The sequence below is a fragment of the Sitophilus oryzae genome, unplaced genomic scaffold (genome assembly GCF_002938485.1).
Source record: "Sitophilus oryzae breed Bouriz unplaced genomic scaffold, Soryzae_2.0 scaffold_377_pilon_pilon, whole genome shotgun sequence".
Lineage (NCBI taxonomy): Eukaryota > Metazoa > Arthropoda > Insecta > Coleoptera > Curculionidae > Sitophilus > Sitophilus oryzae.
Genome location: NW_022146948.1, coordinates 76,021 through 100,544, shown reverse-complemented (window position 1 = coordinate 100,544; position 24,524 = coordinate 76,021). Strand labels below are relative to the sequence as shown.

General features: G+C 30.0%; 1 protein-coding gene across 1 annotated transcript in view; it reads right to left on the bottom strand.

Moving 5' to 3' along the window:
- The window catches only part of LOC115885209 (calcium/calmodulin-dependent protein kinase type II alpha chain-like), a 137,909-nt gene that overhangs the window by 94,584 nt on the left and 18,801 nt on the right, over positions 1-24,524 (bottom strand). The window contains exons 4-7 of the mRNA XM_030904037.1: positions 21,784-22,065; positions 18,126-18,248; positions 14,650-14,733; positions 14,525-14,567 (exon numbers count right to left, since the gene is read on the bottom strand). Coding sequence (XP_030759897.1) covers positions 14,525-14,567; positions 14,650-14,733; positions 18,126-18,248; positions 21,784-22,065 — 532 coding nt within the window. The remainder of the gene's footprint in view (positions 1-14,524; positions 14,568-14,649; positions 14,734-18,125; positions 18,249-21,783; positions 22,066-24,524) is intronic.

Below are 24,524 nucleotides of genomic sequence, written 5' to 3'. Positions count from 1 at the left end.
GAAAATTGTTTTCTGATATGAGAAATTTGATTTTGATGTCAATATGACACCTATTTGTAGGGGGCGCCACCTACATGTGTTTAACTGTTTTGAAGTGTACCTAATAACATTTCGTCCGTCTCCGTATAAAACTACTAAGTGAAAAAATATACATTTTCGTAATTTTTCACGTAAAAAATGTCTGTTAATGATGACAGATATTGATAATTTTTATTCCAAATATCTCGAGAACTATCACTCGTAGCGATTTTTTACCAAGACACCTTTTTTACGTAAAAAATGTCGCAAATGTATATTTTTTACTCAGTTGTTTTATACAGGTATGGACGAAAAATTATTACTCTTCAAACCAGTTAAAAATATGTAGGTGGCGCCCCCTACAAGTAGGAGTTACATTGACATCAAAATCAAATTTCTCATTTCAAAAAACTCCCAGATACCAATTTTCATCCAAATATTGCCGTTGCTTCAGAAATTATTTGAAAAAATCGAAATAAAATAAAACTTTTTCACTCTGTATTTCCGAAACTAAGCGTTTTAGGACATATATTTATACGAACTTTTTTACTTATTTTTATCTGCAGGATATGCTGCCGAAGTTTCCGGAATACAGCATTTGATACATAAATTTAATTAACTTCTGTAAGACTATATCAACTCATATTGTAAAAACCAAAAAAAAATAACTCTTCATAATATATTGATATATGAGACACGTTTATTTGACACATAAATTTAATAAACTTCTGTAACAAAATATCAATTCATATTATAAAAACCAAAATAAAAAATAACTCTCCATAATATATCAATATATGAGACGCATTCATTAGTAATACATTTAATACCTAAATTTAATAAACTCTTTCGAAATATTAATATTAAATAAACTTCGATATATAGCTAATATTAATTTCAATTAGCTAAATAGCAGAAGACTCTGAATTAAACCATGATATGCTTGGAACACTATAATTGGTTGGCTTCGAGCTAATTGAAACTTAAATATAACGGTTATATATTCAAGACACGCAATTAAGCGAAAGAATAAATTATATGATCGGTTGCATACAAATGTGGCATAACCACTGAATCTGAATTGCGAGTTGCATAAAGTGTTCTTACCACATTCTGGTTGCGCCAGGGTGAAGTGAAGTGAGGTAAGGTGAGAAGTCCGCGTCAACCGACAAAACAAAATTACCAACTACCCAATGCTCACTAGATCTAAGTTATATTTTATGCAAATAGCTACTAAGAAGTGGGGGAGTAAAGTCGCTAGAAACTGATGGTACAATCAAAATAAATTGATCTGATTACAGTATTTCTTAGTCAATTAAATACATATTACATTTTTTTCTGAATTATATCAATATTTTTCGTGTCCTCTGTTTAAGAGAAAGTTTATTCTTTTTATAATATCCATAGTCAGCAGTACAGGGTGTCCCATTTTCGTGTGATTTATGGCGTTTCTCGTTTATGAGTAGAGATAAAAAGATGTGGCTTTTACATCACTGTATTACTCTTTTATTAAACTAAAGTTGATATACACAGATTTGACCTAGCCCCCTGGCTTTCTGAAATACAATTTAAAAATGTTGAATTTTTTGCCCCCTTCGTATCTCGGTTATCTTATAACTTACCGAAAAGTTAAAAACTGAGCGCCATAGAATTTTTCACGCGAAATTCAGTGGCGTAACAAGACTTTCGCTGGGAGTCATCATTCTTGAAATATGACGCAAATTTATATTTTTTAAACGGGATACCCTGTATATTTTTTTATTTTATTTATCTTGTTATGAGATTTTTAAAAATATATTCTATACTTATTTTCATAAATAAGGTAAAAAATACTTTATTTAGCTTTTTAACATAAGCGGGCGGTTTAAATTAGGTCATCAAAATTTATCAATCATATTTACAAATACATTATAATTGTATTATAATGTATAATGTAAAATGTAATGAATTTAATAATATATTTACAAATTTTGATAACTTTGGTTATCATATAATTAATTCGACATCAAATTTTGATTATCGACTATTCCACGCTAGTTTCTGTGTGTAAAATTATTGCAAGTGCATCAAAAATTGTGTTATCTTAATAAACTGCATTTTCGGTGCAGTTTGTTAAGATAACACAATGGAAAGCAAAATTATTTTGTTAAATTAAATTAAATAAACTAATAATACTCTTTTAAACTAGGTTGATTTATGTTAAAAAGTTAAATAATGCATTTTTACCTTGTTACTGAAAACAAGTATAGAGTATAGTATATTTTTAGAAATACCATAAGACAAATAAAATAAAAAAGTAATATACAGAGTGTCCCATTAAAAAAAACATAAATTTGAGTTATATTTCGAAAATGGCAGCTCACAGCGAAAAAACAGTTACACCAATGGATACTACGTAAAAAACTCTGCGGAAATTTTCATCTTATCATAATTACCTATCGATAAGATATAGGATAATTAGATACGAGGGGAAGCAGAAAATGCAAAATTTTCAATTTCGCCCTGTATTTCAGGAACTAAGAGGCCTAGGACAAATCTATGTGCAGCATCTTTAGTTTCATCAAAAAGTAGTACTATGATGTGAAAACCACATCTTTGTAGCTCTACTATAAACGAAAAACCTCATAAAACACACGTATTCAAATATTTTTTTCAAAATCTAAATTTTGTTATATCGTTCCAATTAGATTCCTGATGTACACACTGTATTGTAATAAATGTATCTTTATATACTATCTTCTTTCTACTATTGTATAATAAGAAGGGAGTTCCAAGCTACAATAATTTTTCATTCGTTGTAATGAACACAGCATGATTCCTGTCAAGCATTGACAGATTCCTGACCACATTGAATTGCATGTTAGCTATTGTCAAACAAACGTTAGAATGTAGGTAAACCACAAGAGGTGCTTTTGTCCCTATGCAGCTACTGTTTTGTTATTGTTTGGTATTGATTAGACGCATGCTAAATTTACAAACGGAAGAAAAAAAAGTTAAATCTTTTAACATTTTCAGAAGGTCTACGTGTATTATAATTTATTATTCAAGTTAATAAAACTTTTTTGGTGAGTTCATCTACGGTAGCGAGCATAGTTTTACACACCGGTTTTGCTAGTGGGGACATAACTGAGGTTATTTCGACTGTAACATTTTTTTTAAAGGCACATAATTATAATTTTAAAAGAGAAGAACCTAGACTATAAAACACTCAGGTACGAGGTTAGTGTGATGTAACGTTGTTTCGGGTAGTAAAAAATATGTAAAAAAGAATTCGAACCAGGCGTCGTGTTGTGTTGTGACAATTTCAAATGTTAATAAAATTGCCGAAAAAATGTTAACGGGTAAAGGAGAGAATAATTAGGGCGTTGTTGGATGCAATAACATTCAATAACTCAGCTTTCCCGGATATTCAACTCTCCCGAAACAACAAAATCAATAGCAAAAATGGATTCAAGCAGTTCGACGAAGTGAGTAAACCAAGTGCTCGTTACATATTCAAAAAATTAAATAGATATATGCTATGAGAGGATAAAATATAATTTGTGCAATAATAATTAATATAATTTTTTTAATCAACTAGCGATTAAATGTTTTATGAACATCTTCTAAAATTATAATTATGTAACTTTAAAAAAAAAATCGTTATAGCCGAAATAACCCCAATTATGCCCCACTAGCAAAACCGGTGATTAAAACTATGCTCGCTACCGTAGTTGAACTCATTTATAAAGTTTTTTTAACTGGAATAATAAATTATAATACAAGTTAGACCTTCTGAAGATATCAAAATATTTACTTTTTTATTTTTATTTTTAGAATTTTCACAAATACTTCTTAACCCTTTTAGAGTGATTATATAATACATTTTTCGTATACTCGCTATTTAAACGCGTGTATTTGTATATACTAGTTGTTTACGATATTCTCCGATGGTGGCAGCACCGGCGGAGAGTGCACTAAGCCTATACATACTGTAATAGTATAACTAGAACTTATACCATAAATAACACCTTATATAAATTGTACAGGGTGGGTCAAATTTACTTTTTTAGGACGATTTTAAATGGAAACACCTTTTTCTATAGGAGATAAACGAAAACTAGTATCGGTGTCTGGAGCTCAATTCTTGTCAAAAACATGATGGTGAAAACCGCATGTCGATATCTGTTAACGTTTCGGAGTTACGGGGTGTTTTTCAAAAATATGCACTTTTAACAAATCGCTGTAACTTTTTTGCTATGGAAAATTTTGTATTTTTATGAAAAAATTTCCAAAATATCTTTTTACGTAGAATTTAATGGTTTAAGTATAATTTTTTTAAAATTAATAATTTAAGAATTATCAACAGAAAATTTGATATTTTATATGGGATATCCTGTATATTTTTAATTTATTGCAAAGAATTTAAAATTGCCTTTCCAAAAATATAACACACTTGATGTTTTACTCGATTCCTCTTCGAGATACAAGGTATATAAAAATTCGCCCGCTTTAAATGAGTAGGCTTTGAACGGCACCGGCTGTAATGCAAAAAAATTTAGCTGTGAGCATCAATTAAAACGAAAATAATATTTGCTATGAGAGATGCAGAATTTTATAACTATTTAAAATATATTTAACCAACATCAACACACATTTAAACTATATCCAATAACAATAAAAATAAATAGCAAACCAAGACATGAGATTTTGCTACAGGTGTTCGACATATCGACCGTCTTCTGTTATGGATAGACGCGACAGTTTTTGAACATTTTTCGCGGAATTTATTAACTCAGTGGGGGTGAAAGATACCCTCTCATAACTGCTAAGTATTTCTAATTCTTGTCTAGATTGTACGAAAGAATAAGGAACCTTTACTTTTCCGCAAATATATCCATAGGATTAGATCCATGGGCACTAAGTCAGGTGGCCTCGACGGCCAACGGCTGGAATCTTAGTTAGCTATTTAATTATTCTTGAAATTAGATGCAAAAATTTGCTGATAACTTCAGCGTTCAGAGGCAGTGCGTCGTCTTGCTGGAAAAATATGTTTTCGAGTTCCATTAAGGGCATATCATCAATAAGGGGTCCAAAGCCTACTAGTTAAAAGTGGCGAACTTTTAAAAATTCTGTATTTCGAAGGGGATTATAACAAAATATCAAGTGTGCTATATTTTTGGAAAGGTAATTTTAAATTCTTTTCAGTTAATTAAAAATATAGCGGGTGTCCCAAATAAAAAATCAATTTTTCTGTTGAAAACTCTCTTAATTAAATTATTAATTTTAAAAAAATCATACTTAAACCATTAAATTCTAGGTAAAAAAGTGCTTTGGAAATGTTTTCATAGAAATACAAAATTTTCCATAGCAAAAAAGTTACAGCGATTTGTTAAAAATGTACATTTTTGAAAAACACCCCGTAACTCCGAAACGGTAACAGATATTGATGTGCGGTTTTCACCATCATGTTTTTGATTAAAATTGAGCTCCAGACACCGATATTAGTTTTCGTCTATCTCCTATAGAAAAGGGTGTTACCATTTAAACGCGTCGAATTTGACCCACCCTGTACAGCATTAAATTAATTGACTCGATTTTATCTAGTTATCGATTTTTAAAAAGGTTTCTTTATAATTGTTCGATGTGAAATGAAATACACTTTAAAAGAAAGCGTAATACATTCTGTTTCTAGCGACTTTGAATAAGAAAATATTCTAGATAGCGTGTGGTGTGTTGTGGCGTGTAGAACATGACTTTCCAATTTTAATTACCAAATTCATTAAGCTTTTATATCACTCTTGTTATCTTAACCTTTTGTGCATTTTCTAAATTACCAATACCATTTTTACGAGTACTTATCAAGAAATAATCATAATTGCCATTTTTGTATTCTAATGGTTTTCAAATAAATAAAGTACAGGGTATCCCATTTTTATGTGTTATGGGGTTTGTTGTTTATGAGTAGCGACACAAAGATGCGGTTTTTACCAAACTGTGCTGTTATTTTATGAACTAAAGATGCTACATACAGATTTGTCCTAGCCTTCTCAGTTCCCGAAATACAGGGCGGTTTTGAAATTGTTGCATTTTTTGGCACCCTTTGTATCTCGGATATCTTATAACTTATCGAAAAGTTTTTTGCTAGGGGCTGCCATTTCCGAAATATGACTCCAACTTTTTTTTTAAATGGAACACTCTGTATATTATATTTTATATTTGATTTGCGTTGTTATGAGCTACCTAAAAACATAATTTTTCATAAATAAGATAAGAAATACATTATTTAACTTTGTAACATAAATCAACCTAGTTTAAAATGGTATTATCAATTTATTTAATTTTATTTAACCAGATAGTTTTGCTTTTCATTGTGTTATCTTGATAAACTGCACTGAAAATAAACTTGTGCAATAATTCTACACACAAAAACTAGCGTCGAATACCCAATTACCAAAATGTCGAATAAGTTATTCGATTGTTTTGATTATTACCTACTTTAAACCGGCCGCCTATGTTAAAAAGTTAAATTTTAAACAAGGTAAAGTATTTTTACCTTGTTTACGAAAATAAATATAGAGTATGTCATATTTTTTGAAAGCTCATAACAAGGCATATAAACTCAAAAAATATAACATACAGTGTATCCCATTAAAAAAAAAAACATGTTTAAGTTAAAAAGACAAGTTTGGGTCATATTTCAAAAATGATAGCTCGCAGCAAAAATTTACTTACACCACTAATTGTCTGAAAACGAGAAAAACACTATTAACACTTATATTTCGATAAGTTATAAGATAATGGAGATACAAAGCGAGTCAAAAAATGCAACATTTTCAATTTCGCCCTCTATTTCAGGAACTAAGAGGGCTAGAACAAATAATACGTGCGTACCATCTTTAGTTTCATAAAAATGTAACATAGTGATGTAAAAAGTGCATCACTGAGCTCTACTCATAAACATGGGACATCCTGTACAGGGTGGCTCGAATTCGACGCTCATCATTGGGATTTCGGAAACCGTAAGAGATACAGGATCGGTTAAATGGAGGCAAAGTTGCACAGTTTGATGCTTAATAAAATGCCGTATTGCATTTTTTTGCATAAAATATTCTGGTGATGGTATTTTCTGTACGACACGTCGGCAAATATCAAAGTGACTATATATAGTGTTTTAAGAGTGATGAAAAAAAAAAAGTCAGAGTCAATATTTAATCACACATAGTTATAGAGCAGAAAAAGTGGCCATGGAAATGTGTTTTTCATTTTAAGTTATCTTAACAAATAAAGCCAGGAAACAATAGAAAACAAAATTGAAAATTCCGTTTTTTTTCGAATATATTCGGAAGTATTCGGAATTTTTCAAAATGCAATACGCCATTTTATTGAGCATCAAATTGCGCAACCGAAATCCCAATAATGAGCGTCGAATTCGAGCCACCCTGTACATATTATAAAATAATAACTCATTATACAACATGATCGAAAAAAAAACGTCGTCAGCGATGGCTATGAAATAAAGATCGCTGTCATTTTATATGTAAAATTATATGGGAACTGTCATCGATGTTCATTTCCAAGCTAACTGGTCGCCGTTTTTTTCGGTCATAAGGTATATGGATTATTGGTAATATATTGAAATATGTATTATTTTTATATATTTTATAATACGTATAATACTATTTTCTCTCATTGATCATATTATCAATCTATTAGTGGTAATTTTATGTCAATACAATCTAAACGTAACAATATTCTGTTAACAATATCTATTAATTCGCAAAATTAAATACCAAAATGTGCTTTATAACATATTTATATGTAAATGTGGTTTAGAACAAAACCAAATAATATGTTTTATATAAATTACTTTTCAACAATTTACGGTTGCTTATAAGAATTTATTTAATTATATCAGACGTATAAAAGTATCTTAAAAGGTAGCAGTGTAATAAGAAAATTATAGTTTTTTGAGTCCCCTGCTCCTCGTCAGAGGTTTTACATTGATTGGAGAACGTTTAGTTACAAAATTATATTATATTTTATATAATGTATTTATATATATATGTGCAATATCAGTATAATTTTTATAACAGTAGAAGAAATACTACTTATTTTTATATTTTTTTATTACTTTTTTGTTCAAAATATTATTGAAATATTTTACTAAGAAATGCTAATCACTATACCATATGTATATGTACGGTTAAAGTCCGATGTCCGGTTAATGTTGACATTAACAGCGCTTTCAGATGGAGCGGAGCGTCCGCGCGTACCATCCGCGAGTTCCATGTGTTTAAATGAACAATTTCCCATGGATCGCGTATGCTCCGTCCGGATGAGCTATCTTGGAAAAACACCCGCGCGGACGGTCCACTCCATCTGAAAGCGCTGTAACAGCGTTTTCAGATGGAGCGGAGCGTCCGCGCGTACCGTCCGCCAGTTCCATGAATTAAAATGAACAATTTCACATGGGTCGCGTATGCTCCGTCCGGATGAGCTATCTTGAAAAAACATCCGCGCGGACGGTCCGCTCCATCTGAAAGCGCTGTTACAGGTTAATGTTTGGATTAGGTTTTGTTTTTCGTTTTGTGTTTTGTTGTTTTGTTTTGTGTTATTCTCGGGATTAAACGGGTAATGTCGATATTAATCGAATATCGGGCCTTAACCCGTAACATATAAATGGGATATAAATAACTAATATTAGATTTCTAAAACTAATGTGTATGTCTTAGGGTGGCTGCAACGACGCAACGGCGACGCGACATCCCGTAATCCTGCTGTTAAAACATAACGGCTGGTTTTTATATAAAAATTAATTTATTATTTATATTTGATTTATTTCTTATATAAAAACCAGCTGTTATGTTGTATTTCAGGAACTAAGAGGGCTAGACCAAATACAGGGTCGCTGACATGTATGGGAATGGTCGATTATTAGGTAAAATATAAGAGACTACGTAAGTTAAATATAAACCGCAAAAAAAATTAAATATAAAAAAGTACCGCAAAAAGTTAAATAAAAAAGTTATAGGATTTTTAAATATTTATTAGCGGGTAATAAATTTAAGTATACAGAATCAGTCATGAAGGCGTGGCACATCAAAGTTTCATTATTTTAAATAATAATTCGACTTGAAATACCAAGTGTGTGACTTAAAATACCAAGTGTGTGGTACCAAATTATTCGTAAAAAAATGCTTTTTCCAAATATGCTAATGAGCCACCCTCGTTTCATTTGAAAAAAATGAGATATGATTAAAAATACGATTTGGGCATCTTTTAACCGGCAAGGACAAGACACTAAAAACATTAGACGATCAATTCTATTTTTCCAAGGCTCCTTGATTAAAAATTAGTATTTTTAACATAGTCATTGTACTCTAGATTAAAATTTAAAATATGATTTTTTATTAAGTAAGAAAGTCAAAAGTTGACATATGATATGTCATTCTATTCAGAATGTCATTTTCTATCGAATAAAGTAAAAAATACCGAGAATGCCATTTAAAAATCAAAAGTTGTAGTCATTTCCGGTAAAACAGGAAGTGACCGAAAACAATTGAATACGTCAATCAATCAAAATTTAGGTCATATACTAACATACCAAATCTCGTCTTTTTATCTGAAAAAATAAAAAAGTTATAGGGGGTGACCCACTTTTGAGACGCACCCGGTATAGTATAATTATAGTATAATTATAGTTTTTTTTTAAATAACAAAACATTATTTTTTATTAATTGTACGCAAATATGTGAGGTATGGAAGTATGTACTTACTCACTGAAAGTACCTAAGATTTTGTACTGTTTTTAGTAAAAAAAAACTACACCCAGAAAATTGAAACTGACAGTCAGCTTTAAGCCTAATCCTAACAGTCTCAGAATAATTAATAACTTTTATTAACGAAGGATCGCTGTTCTGATTATTGAAGCCCTTGTTACCGTTGTATTAATAAAGGATTTATACAGGAACTAGACCTTTTAGATTCCAATTTTACCTCTCATTTCAAATTCACGATTATAAATCCCATTTCAGATTCAGATTAAAATCTGAAAGTTGTAGGTGGTATACAGGGACGTGCATATAATGTAGACAAAAAGCCATAAGCAAAAATTGGCAAAATAACAAAATAAGAATGGCATAAATAATTAAGTATCAATATAATTACACTCAGATACAAAAAAAAAAACGCAACGGAGAAATTTTTGGTCAAATTTAAAGTTGTATATTTTTGTTATTTTTAGCACTATTTTCATGATTTTTTTTAGCAAACTGTGTATAATTATATCAACTTTAATTCCTAAACTAAGTTTTTTATAAACTTTTGTATTTGGCATATTATACAGGGTTAATCGAGGGTTTGTTTTTTTTACCCTAACTTTAAAACACCCTGTGCAATAATTTCGTGTGAAAATTTTCCGAAAATATAATTTTTCTGTCAGAACCATGACTCCTGAGCATTTTGTTTTTTGATCTACTAACCCTGAAAATAATTTGTACTTATTTAAGACTCAGCCTGTATAGGCAATGTCTAACCAAACTGTTCTACAATTAGGCTATGAAAAATACATTCTAACATTTAGTATTGTGCAAATAAGTTCCCAGTATGTAGAAATATCACTTTTATGATGCTCTTTCATATGATTTTAAGATGATCTCGATAAATGGGGAAGTTATTCATACTTTGCATCACTTTTTGTCTAATTTTTACAACCAAATTTATTTTTCTTGAAAAACTGTTAGCAGATTCAATAAATTTAACTCAGTATACAGGGTGAGTCTATAAAGATATATATCTTGTACAGTCAACAGATACACATTTGACTAACCAGCAGTTATTTTGGATTCCACCACGAGAATCGGCTGTTATTGGTGAAAAATTAGCAAACTTTATTCTTCATCTAGTTGGCTAAAAATTGGTATACTTATGTCTAGTTAAAAAATAAATAACTTTTTCCAATAAAATTCCTCGAAATTCGGCCATTTGTTACGTTAAATGTCAAATTTGACAGATACCCGAAGGCAACAGAATAAATTTCCTTAAGTCATTTTTAATCCAAATCAAAGAAGAGACTATCACCAAAGTCAAATTGCATTAAAGTCAATAAATAAATAAAAATTCCAGATGATGAACTTTATCTGTAACACTGTATATTTCCCAATTATTAATTACAATTTTTGAAAAAGGGTTTCTTTCTAGTTTTTATTCTTTTACTCCATTGTGGTTCGTTTTGATTAAGCAACTCGTTAATACGGAGAATTAACTAAATAAAGGCGGTAAAAATGTACAAGCCTAAAAAGACCGTCGTTTTTGTTCTTTTTCTTTGTTATTCTGAAAGAAGAGCTCTTTTCTTCGTTGTTGGGCTTTTTTAGTTGCCGTATAACAAAGAAAACAAACTTGCATGTTTTTCACGCGAGTTTTTTTATTATCTGCCGGAATTTTAAATGCATTTCTTAAAAACTACATACATTATTTTTTTCTAGGAATTTACTTTCAGAATATGCACACAGATTATGCAAAAAATATGGGTAATTTGTTCTGTTTTCTGATATTTATTTTTATTAAAATCTAAAGATGCTACACACAGATTTGTCCTAGACCCCTTGGTTTCTGAAATACAAGGCGAATTTGAAAACGTTGCATTTTTAGACTTGATTTTTTTTATTTAAATATGACTTAAACTTATGTTTTTTTTAATGGGATATCCTGTATATTATTTTTTTAAAATTTTATTTGCCTTGTCATGAGCGAATCGTTTAGAATAACTGCATATAGCTCGTTTTTAAAACTTGGAACTCACTCGTCTTTTTAAGTACTTGTTGCACGCCCCTGGCACGTACAATGGTTTCATTGTCGTAAAAATAAATTTAAGAACATTATTTGCTATATAAACCACGAATTTCAACAATGTAATAAATTTAGAGTTTTAAGCTCCCCCTCCACGGCCACTGGTATGATCAAATCCTGCACTTATATGCCCCACTTTGTAGGTAATTTTATAAGTAATAATTTTAATAACCAGTAATTTTTTAATGAAGCTGAAATCGGTATGAGTATCGGAGATTTCTATCAAAAACTAAAAAATTGTATCTTTAGATCGCGATCGGAGAGATGGGGACTTTTGGTATGTTAATCTGGACCACAATGGCTAAATAGCCAAAAAAATTCAGCTTTAGGGTATTTTGTTCCACTAGCACCATGTAATTGAAATAAGTGTCCAGCGGTGCGATTCTGTAAGCTGTCCAAAGTAATCAGCGACAATTTTGGCGATTTTTAATAGTTAGTGTGTCGTGGACTTTGTAAATGTGTAATTTTAAATATGACTTTGTTTGTATAAACTTTATTACAATAGTGATTAGTTGTTCAGCTTTCAAGTGTAAAAGCCGCAGCGATAAGAAAAAGCCAGGAGTCCACTCTAACTTTTTAGCATTTTCTTAGTTTTCTTATTGAATTCAATAATATTTTTCGGATATTATATGTACTGTTATGTGCTATACGTCGATACTAGTTTTGTACCTTTTGTTGACATTTTAATACGTTTTTTCCGTAATTAATTAGTATGATACCATCGCATACACCACAGGCGTAGTCAAAACATTTATTAAAAATATAAATATCTCTTTAAGCAGCTAAGTTAAGAAAAATATGTGGCACGGCTCTGTTTGGTGGTATGGTAACAATTTGGTCTGGGGTGTTATTAGTCCTTGTATTCTTTAGTCATTGTTTTACTCACTATAGCAACACCCTTTAACATCTTCCTTACCGAGTATTGATATTTCTAGTCTTATGATATTTTCCAAATAAATTTCGAGACATTCTTTGTTTGGTTGAGATGAAAATATCAGTCGTTTGTAAAATCGAGGAAAATCATATTATAAACCATAAAAATAGTCACTAGCAAGAGATTTCATGTTATGAGGTTACAGAATTGCACCTGTAGAGCCAAAACTAATTCCAAAGTCAAATTTGACCAAAATCAATAAACAAAAAATACTATATGATATAAATGTGTTATAAATATGTTATACATCACATTTTGGTATTTAATTTTGCGTGATTGAATATACACAGAATATTTTTGTTGAAGACTCTGTATAAAGTCTGGTGTCTTTGTATAAAGCCTCGACAACGCCATAATTTTTAAATTTCATTATAAAAAGCATTTTACTATAAATAGGAAAGTCATGTTTGTGTAACAATTAATGTAGTGTCTTGCGAAAGAAAATGTAAAGTGTTAAACTAAAAAAGATGTGTTATGAGGAAATAACATAAATTTAAAAATAATAATTACAGGAATAAAATTATATCCATTATAATAAGTTCTTAAGTTTCCGAAAATATTTAAAAAAAATAAAGACTAAAATGTTTATAGAGTAGAAAGACTACTAAAATTTAAAGGTTTTCTAAGAAAATAGAAAAATCTAGCTCTTTCCCATGCCGTAGTAATAAAAGTATTTATAAATCATTATTTACATTCTATTAAAAAATATTTAATAAAAAAATAAAAAATTTCATATTTTACTTAAAAACAATTTTTATTTAGAGTAATACCTTATCATAGATAAAAGAAACAAGTTTAGATTGGAAAGTGCCCCTAAGGACAAAATTCTTGCAACAGTCGCTTCTCCAAAGCTATTGATAATTTCGGAGCGGTTCGACCTTTTCCGGAATTATGACGCCAAATATTATCTATTCAAATTTATTATTTTCTTTTAAATTTTTAAATAAAATACAGTGCGTTGCATATTATAAGAAATTTAATTTTGTATAAGGACATGTATGAAATACTTATTAAACATTGGAAACCGAGGTTATGCCACGATCCACGATGTTTTTTTTTGCAGTTCATAATTTGCACAGCTTTTTAAGTTTTTAATGCCACTTTTTCACAATTATCACGGGTTTGAGTAAATAAAATTTAAATTAAACTCACAATATAGCAATAATTAGTTTAAAAATGGACGCTTTAAACGCTTTTCGGTATTTTTCAATGAGGGCGGTTTAAATTTTGAAATTTTTAATAATTTTTGAAGACTTTGACAAGAGAAAATTATTTCTGTTCTTGTTTGGCGGTTGCTCTTAATAACCGCTATGGCAGCGCCCTCAACGTATGCGCTCCAAAACAATTATAAGCCGAGTATTCCAATCTAAACTTTTTTTCCTTTATTTATGTGCCTTATGAAGAAGTAAAATATGAAAAATCTTTCTCCTAGGAGTCTAAACTAAAAAAATACTATTAAAAATATTTAAATAAATAAAATTCTAATATGCCTAACGAAGTGTTGGTTTTGTCTTTGGTTTGTGTTCTGTTGTAGTGTTAAAATATTATTACACTTAAATATATACCATTAGACAATAAATTCAAATGGAGAATATTAGGACATTGAACTTGTTAAATGTCAATATTAAACTAGAAATATTATGAAAAATTAGGGATGAATATTCGATCTGAAATATTAATAAGTTGAATTTTTAATTAAAATGTAGGCGCAAGTATAAAAGAAAGATAAAATTAAAAACTTACTCGAAAAATTCCTGGTGGCCAACATTGTGGTTAGAATAGCACCCTGAAATTCAACAGTAGGTTTGACGTTTCAATGTAGTACACGAAGAAAGGCTAAAGTCGATGTTCCAAAAACTAAAACTTACCTTAAGTTTACGCCTAGCATTGAATTTCTTGAGGCAGTCCACAGTTTCTTGTCTGTGAACCACAGAAGCAACACGTTCTCTTTGCTGAAAAAATAAAACGGTTTTAGTAAAAAAGTGTGAACTGACAACTTGCCTGAATTTAAAATGATACTATATGATTTTCAAGATAATTTTAATATAAATATGTCTTGGCGCACATGTCTTGGCGACAGCCCAAGAAAAACTTAGAGAATTATTTATTTTATAGCTTTAGCAACTTATTTGTCCGAGTAAAAATAAATACAAAATTATAATGAAAGAAGCGATAGCTTCTAAAAGAAAAATAAAAAGAGGCTTTTTTAATACAATCTAATAAGAATAAATGTATTGCTCATGCATCTGTAGATGTTAGTAAAGTATGGCCATCGCTTCTTTAATTTTAAAGAACATAAATAAACATAACATACGTAAAATTTAAAAATAATCATACAGAAAGTTTGGGCTTTTTGGTTTTACCTTATTAAGTAATTGTTATCAGGTAGTAATTGTTAATTTTGAAGTTTAACTTAATATAATGTCATTTTAACAGAACGTCAACAATTTCTTGTAGACGTATCTGTTTTAAAAAGTAAAGTGTTCTCGAATAGTTCAATTTAAATATTTTAAATTGTTTTTTTCTTGATTCTTTATATTTTTTTTGCTTCCGACGACAAACAAATCTTAATTTTGAAGTTTAACTTGATATACTGTTTAAAAAAAACGAAAGTGTTCTCGAATAGTTGCGTTTAAATTTTTAAATAGTTTTTTTTCTTTATTCTTTGTATTTTTTTTTGCTCCCGACGGCGGAAAGAGATAAACTTTCTGAAACGTTAAGCATTTTTTTGTTCTTTAGGCAAACTTGTTTATCTGTAAACCTAACTGCTGACAAGTACAGCGTTTTCAGATGGAGCGGACCGTCCACGCGGATGTTTTTTCAATATAGCTCATCCGGACGGAGCTTACGCGACCCATGTGAAATTGTTCATATAAGCTCATGGTACTTGCTCGAAGTCGCGGACGAAAAATAACTATTTTATTTTGTAGATTTTCTTGCAGTGGAGAAATACCCATATAGGATTTTTTTGGAGAAAAATAAATACCTTATTATGTCTTTACCACAGAACAGAATCTGTTGTGTGTCTTTACTCTGTGTTATAAACAACAATTACTGCTGATTAAAGTAAGTCTGGATCGAGTATGTAAAAATCAGTTATGTTTATCACTATTTGCTTAATTGTTCTAACTTTTAACACTTTTAACAAAAAAAACACGATATTTGAAGTATAGGTATCAACAGGGGCGGATACAGGAATTTATTTTAGAGGAGGCCCAAATAAAAAAGTAGTGTAGAATATGTCTTTTTAAGAGCACCATTTTAACCCAAAAGCCTAATATCTAACCCAATTTATAGATTTTAGGGGGGCCTTGGCCTCATGGGCTCTCCCTTTGTATCCGCTACTGAGTATCAATATATTTACTTATACAAGGTTATTCATCACACACGACACAGAGTATTGTAGCTAAATGATTAAATTTTTACAAATTTTAAGTTTTGGGTTCGTTGAAGGACTATTAGAGCTACAATTTAAAATTATGTTTAGAAGATACACAGTGTCCCAAATAAATAAAAAATATTATAGTTGTATTTTTTTAAATGGGACGCCCTGTATATTATTTTATTTTTAGATTCTATGATTGGAATAAAGGTAAATTTGATTAAGGTTTATCGCACTTAAATCTCGCTTAATTTTTTGAAATTGTAGTAAAAATTTTAAGGCTTCATTTCTCAAAGGGAATGAAATTTTTTAATGCTAAATATACACTGAAGTTTATTTATTGATCAGATATTGTGTTGCAATATTAAAAATAATACTACCTTAAACAGAGTGTCTAAAAATTATTATTAAAAAATCACTAGCTTTAAACGGCAATAACTTGTTTAATTTCAATGGAACACCCTGTATATTCTACGAGAATCAGATGCACAATTTAATTGTATACCAAATTGTATTATACCATTTTTTACCTATCTCTTCAAGTTTAGACAATGCATTTTCTTATAATTAAAACCTCATTTATCCCATGGAATACATTTTAGATTTTTTAATACATTTTAGATTTTTTTAAAGCAACAAATATACAAAACGTACAGGTGGTAAAACAATAATATTGCAAGCCCATTTCTTTACAAAAAGAAAACTACTTAAATTTTTGTAGAAGAGTATACCATTTAAATATACCACCATTATTTCTACCCAAAAATTAGTTAATTACATACTTAATTGTTTCAGTTAATAAATTATTCTAAATAAATGTGGATTTGAATCATAAATCGATATAATAATAAGCTATGAAAATGAACGTTATATTGTATAAGCATTCGTCAAAAAATGAAATAAAATTTATAAGGTGTTACTTTTTACCACACTGTCTATTACACATACAAAATTCAGTTTTTTAGTATTTGGAGCAATTTTTATTAATCAACGCAAACAGTCAAATAATGTAGTTAGAATACTGGGATCATATTAATTGGTCCTCTTTAACAAATATTTAAACATTTTTTTTATATTTTTTAATGAAATAAGCGAATTATATCGACAATATTAGTATCTGGTATTCCTCGAAAATTTGATACATCTTTAAAAATAATGTAAAATGTCAATATTCCATAGGTATATTAATAAATCAGATCTAAATTATAAGAAAATACATTTTCTACGAAAACTTGAAGAGATAGGTAAAAAATGCCATAATACAATTTGGTAGACAATTAAATTGTACATCTGATTCTATGTAAATTAAATAAGTTATTGCCGTTTAAAGCTAGTAATTATTTAAAATAAATTTTTAGACACTGTATATAAGATACTACACTTTTTAATATTGCAACTCAAAATTATATTCCGTGAAATTATACAAATACTCCGTGTCCGTGTATGTGGTGAATAACTAATAATTAGCAAATAACTTTATACCCCTTTATTAAAAAAAAGTTTTCAAATGATATGTATCACAATAATTTTGTCACACTTAATCCTTTATATACAGGGGTCCCACTTAAGATGGATACAAGCCAAAATACTGTCCTAAGGATAGTTTACTCTTGACTCGAAAAATATCAAACCCCATTAGAACGTACGTCTATGAGGTATCGCATTTCTTACCCTGGGCTAAATGTACGTCTTATAGCCATAAAGCCTCCTGCCAAAAATGAAAAAGATCGCTCAACAAACAATCAAGATATTGGCTTGTATCCATCTTAACTGGGACACCCTGTAGATAGCTTAATATAAACCATTTGAAATAATTTACAGAATTTATATATGTACAAAATATGTTAATATAGAAAATCACAGTAGTATGAAAGACAAAGATAAATAATGTCGGAATATTCTAAGCTTCTGTCGAGTGGAATTTATCCGAATAAAGTGGCTAGAGTAGTAAAATATACTAACGCAGATCCAGGGATGCTTGAGGGCGTCGGCAGCAGTAATCCGTTTGCCAGGATTGACAGTCAGCATCTGATTGATGAGATTCTTGGCTTCCGGCGTGACTGTGTCCCATTCCGGACTGGGATACTAAAAATTCCAGAACGTATTAGTTGCATAATTGACAATATCAAACTTAATAAAAAACTGACAGATATTTTTGATTGTCGGTAATATAGTAGTAGTTAGAAATATTAATATAAAACTGGATAAATGTACTTATATTTGATATCAATTAAACTTTTAGTTACGTAATCGAGGGTGCGATTTTTAAATTCATTGTTGCCAACCATGGACATATATCGGCGCCGGGCTGACGACTAACTCATAACACTTATTTATTTCGTGACATTATCATTCGTCTCGACACTTTAGTTTTGTATTACGAGTTTTTGGTTTAAATAAATAGTGTAATACTTTAAGCTTAAAAATGTTTATTAGCATACCTTGCACTCGAATATTGTTTTTTTTATAACCTCTTTTAGTGCGAAGTGTACAGGGTGGTCGAAATTGTTCTGTTTTAACAGAGAAAATCTATTTCCTCTAGATATAGCAAAATCGACATAGATGTCATGGGATCGATTTCTGAGAAACGTTTAATGGCCGCCTGTTGATATTTTCACTGCCAATAGAGATACGGGGTCTTTTTGAATTTTTTACCATTTTGAAAATTACCCATAACTTTTTTATTTTGCGGAATAATAATACTCTGTAAAAACGTTATTAAAGCACTTTTTTAGGCACAATCCAGTGGCGTAGTCAGTTTTTTTCTATGCTTGCTCTTTTTGTCAGAAATAATAAAAAATATAATTTTTTAAATGGAAATCATAGTTGGCCATGAACTTAAAAAAATGCCGGTGTTTTACCCTTTCCAATGATCTAAAGTTATGGACATCTATTTCTAAGAATGAGAGAAATATTAGGTTTTTGATCTTTGTATCGAAGCGGGCCTTGATTTTGTGTCGACCTATTTGCCTAATTATTTTTTATCACAAGTTAATCTTCTATATTATTATTTATCTGCATAACTAAAGAATTTTGAAAAGGTAAATTAACATTCTATATTAGTATTAGTAATTACAATTGAAATCGATACAATAAACAAAGAATAAAACTAAAAAAAAGTATTTTTTGATATAGTTTTCTAAAAAAAAATCATCAAAGATGTTCAAACTGAGCACCCCCTTGTTGAATACACAATAAACATCTTTTGCGCACAGAGTTACAACAATTTATTAGGCCAACTGCTGTAATAAGTCCAAAAGCTTTGCCTAGTAGCCTTCTGTAATTCTTCTCTCGTCCCAATGGTTCTTCCCTTATATATAAGGCCTTTTAATTTACCCCATAAAAAAAGTCGAAATGAGTTACATCACAGGACCTACCTAGCAGGCCAAGATGGGATCCCTTGTTCCAATCCAATTCTCTCTAAATTCTCCATTTAATAGTGCAGTTGTAACCCTGGCTTTTCATCATTGTAAATGGTAATACTAATATAGAATGTTGATTTACCTTTTCAAAAGTCTTTAATTATGCAGATAAATAATGATATAGAATATTAAATTGTGATAAAAAATAATTAGGCAACTATAGGTCAACACAAAATCAAGGCCCGCTTCGATACAAAGATAAACATAATTTTATATCGTTGGAAAGGGTTAAAAGCCAGAATTTTTTTAAGTTCATAGCCAACTATAATTTCCATTTAAAAAATTATATTTTTTATTATTTCTGACTAAAAAAGCAAGTATAGAAAAAAACTGACTACGCCACTGGATTGTGCTTAAAAAAGTGCCTAAGAACGTTTTTACAGAATTTTATTATTCCGGGAAATACAAAAGTTATGGGCAATTTTCCAAATGGTAAAAAAATTCAAAAAGATTCCGTATCTCGGTTGGCAGTGAAAATATGAACAGGCGGTTTAGACCATTAAACGTTTCTCAGAAATGGAGCCCATGACATCTATGTAGGTTTTGTTCTATCTAGTCAGGAAATAGGGTTTCTCTGTTAAAACAGACCAATTTCGACCACCCTGTACAAGATAGCTTAATAATCGTAAAAAACTCATCGCAACTTAGATGAATATTTGCATATTTTGAACGGGAAAGCGGTAGTAATGGCCCTTTGTGTTCCTTAAGTGCTGTTAAGAAGGTGAGTTTTGTTGATGTAAATAATAACTGTTTATATATTTAAAATTAATTTAAAAATATTTAAAAGTGAACAACGCTGTGCGGGTAAAGCTTAATCACGTGACTAAAAGTTTATTTGGTATGAACTGTATTTACTTTTATAGCGTACATTTTTAATTAAATTTTAAATTTAATTAAAAATATTATTATAATATTTTTCCAAGTGCCTTTTGAATGAAATTTTGAGGGTAAAAGTTACTATAAGTGGTAAAGGTTACTATAATGTTTCCGATATTCACCATTGACGCGCATCTGTGTTATCACTGGAATATTTTTCTAAAAAAAAACTGCGTGCGCCACTGATTTTTTTCTATTGTTAACAAAATTATGTAGACCATTTAATGTCGATTAAAAGTTGTCTCTTGATATTTTGTAGATTTCGGACTCCTTGTTAAATGCAATTTTATTAATTAAGGCAAATTAATCCGTCGAATAGTAGCCTTTAAGATTTTGTCTTTAACTTGTCAAATTGATAAATAAGAACTCATTTCAATGGTGAAAATCAAAGGCTTATGTTACTTTTCTATGAAACTAGAGGTGGTACACACAGATTTGTCCTAGCTCGTAGTATTTTCGTAGAAAACGGTGACGTAACTAGTTTTTTTCTAGGAACTGTCATTTCCGAAATATGACTCAAAATTATTTGTTTTTAAGTAAGATACCCTGTATATTATTTTTTTAATTTTATTTGGATTGTCATGAGCTTTTTAGAAATATAATATATTCTATACTTATTTTTATAAACAAAATAAAAATGTATTTTTTAACATAAATGGATAAACCTACTTGAAAAGTCCATCGTTTTATCTTTTAGATAATACGCTGTAATTATTGACATTTTAATGCATTTCTGCAATAATTCCACACACAGAAACTAGCGTGGAATAGCCAATAACCAAAATTTGATGTCGAATAAATTATTCGATTTTCCGTTCTAAACCTGCCGCCTATATTAAAAAGCAAAATAATACATTGTTTTGCTTTGTTTATGAAAATAAGTATAAAATATGTTATATTTTTAAAAAATCATAACAAAGCATATAAAGTAAAATATAATATACAGGGTATGCTATTTAAAAATATATATTAGTTTGGATTTTGGATCATATTTCAAGAATAACAGCAAAAATCTAGTTAGCCACTGAATTCTACCTGAAAAAGTCTATGATTCTCAATTTGCACCTTTTCGATAATGCAACAATTATTATTAGCGTCGAAAAATGCAACATTTTCAACTGTATTTCAGGAACTAAGAGGACTAGGATAAATCTGTGTATAGTATCTTTAGTTTCATAAAAAGCAGCACAGTGATGTGAAAACCGCATCTTTGTATCTCTACCTATAAACCAGATACCCTGCAAAACACACGAAAATGGAGCACCTTATACAGTGTCATAATATCACAACCATTTATCACTTATTCAACAGAATATACTCACATCATAAGCTCCTGCTTTGATCTGCGCATATAGCCTGTGCTGGTCTTCGTCCCAAAACGGCGGGTACCCGACGAGCAGAATATAAAGTATCACTCCGCAGGCCCAAATGTCCACCGGCTTACCATAGGGTTCCTTCTTCAGCACCTCCGGCGACAGGTAGCCTGGCGTCCCTGCAAATCCGAACCACGCTTGCTGCTCCCCCTGCACCTCGATGGCTAAACCGAAGTCGGCCAACTTGACGGCCGCGCCTTTGGCCTTACTGGCAAGAAGAAGATTTTCAGGCTAAAACATTTAAAATATGTTATGTAATTAGTGTTGGACGATATGGTTCTTTATAAGGGATGATAAATTTTAATATCGTCACAGATGTGATAGTTTATTGATATTTTGTCAAAACGATTACTTTTTAAAAAATGTCTACACCTCTATGGCTGATTCATCTCTTCAAGAATGTCATATTCTTCTCTTTAAAAACGTCAACGGTTTTTTGTAAACGTATCTGTTTTAAAAAGTCGGACTCGCGCACGAAGGGTTCCGTACCATTCATTATCTATACAACATTAGACACTATATTATTATAAACTTTTTTTCTGATTTAGCTGAAATTTTGATGATTGATTTTGATTTTGAAAACGATTAAAAAATGTCGCCTTGACTAGGATTCGAACCCGCGTTATAGACGGAGAGCTGGCCACATAAAAACATTATCATCGTTACATGGCTAATTTTCCTTCATGGCTATCCTTTTGTGTAGCCATTGTGAAATAGTCATGTCTGCCAGCGAGATCCCGGGGCTTAAAGCGGGGGCGGCTAATCGAAAGTGTGAAATTTTTACACTAAAAATATTATAAGGTACACGAGTTATAATTAACAAATAGCTTTTATTTACTAATAAGAAACGTGTAAAATTGTTGACAGACGTTTTTCTCGTTGCTAAAATGCCAGCAGACAACGCGAAAGAGGCATGGAATTTTGACAAAAAAAAATCATCGCATACATGCATGTCGATTGGTGGTATGTCATGTTTATTGTTTATTTATTTAAAAAGCTGTATGCAAAAGGGCAGACAAAAAAATCGTGGCTCAATCAGCGGTACACAGTTATCAAAAGCGCGATATTACTCTACAGGGTGAATCTTGAATAAGAGCAAATATTTTCAGAGCTGGTAGATCTCAATAAAAGAAACATATTTTCTTTTTACCGTCTTCCAAATAAGCCCAAAGTAACCGAGTTATTCAAGTTTGAAAATTTAAAAAGAAATTGATTTATTTTTAGCCACCTGTTTTTTTTTCTGTATTTGCATCCATTCTTTTAGTGTCTATGGTTAGACCAATGCCCTCTATAAAAGATCAGCCTACGGGCGGACTTTTGTTTACTTCATCAGCTGTACATACTTAGATATTGGGTTAGATTCTGTATTCATATTTTGTCGGTTGATTTTTGGTATTACTTTTATTACTACTAATTATTTTGGTGTTTAAGTGACATAAAGTACTACCAGATATATGGTTACTATGATCATAACTGTCACTCTGTTTCTCATAAAAAAACACGAAATATTACACGTTTTGTTAAGTGCTTTAACCTAAAAGTGCCCATAATTTTTTTATTTATCGTTATTTTTGTGTGTGTTTTTTAAGACTCTAACAATTCATCAATAAAGCTTAAGTGGAGTGTGTTTTTGGTGCTATGCCTCATGTTTGTTGTGTTCCTGGTGGAAAGGATAGTTATACTAGACAGCTTAAAGTATCTGGAAGAGCAGGAAAAGTGGGTACGAGTTATAAATCAAGACAATTCTATTGAAAATATCTTTAATAAATTTAAAAATAATATTCTCCCAGGATGGTATTAAAGAAAACTGGACAATTATGTTTATTTTATTCATATTGTGGAATCTCTCCAAGTGTTGTTGGTTCAGCTTCGATAGATTCAAATACGTAAGTAGGTATTATGATCTAGGGAAAAATAAAGAATATGTGTATTAAAGATCATGAAAAAGATTATTATTTTGAGTTCAAAATTAAAAAAGATTTTTGTAAAGACAAGAATGATAAAGTTTAAAAGAAGAATGTGTTTTTGTTTGATAATATAATGTAAGACAATTCTATTGAAAATATCTTTAATACATTTAAAAATACTATTCTCCCAGAATGGTATTAAAGAAACCTGGACAATTATGTTTATTTTATTCATATTGTGGAATCTCCACTCCAAGTGTTGTTCGTTCAGCTTCGATAGATTCAAACACGTAAGATAAACACGTAAGTAGGTATTATGATCTAGGGAAAAATAAAGAATATGTGTATTAAAGATCATGAAAAAGATTATTATTTTGAGTTCAAAATTAAAAAAGATTTTTGTAAAGACAAGAATGATAAAGTTTAAAAGAAGAATGTGTTTTTGTTTGATAATATAATATATGTAAAGCATAACATATATTTGTTCAGTAATTTTTACTGAATAATGTTGATTATTTATAATACCAAATTAATATCTAATATTTAAGTGATGGCTGAATACAATATGAATAAAATAACAATAAAATTGGTATATTTGCAATACAAAATTAAGTTTTAAGAATAAAGGTGTTACTAAAAATACTAAGAAATTCATATTTCTTTGTTTTAATTGGTCGAATGTTATTTACATTTTATGTAAGAATTATACCGTATCATCGAAAAAAATCTAGCGTCTAGTTGGCTTGGAAATGAACATCGATGACATTCCCTAAATAATTGTAC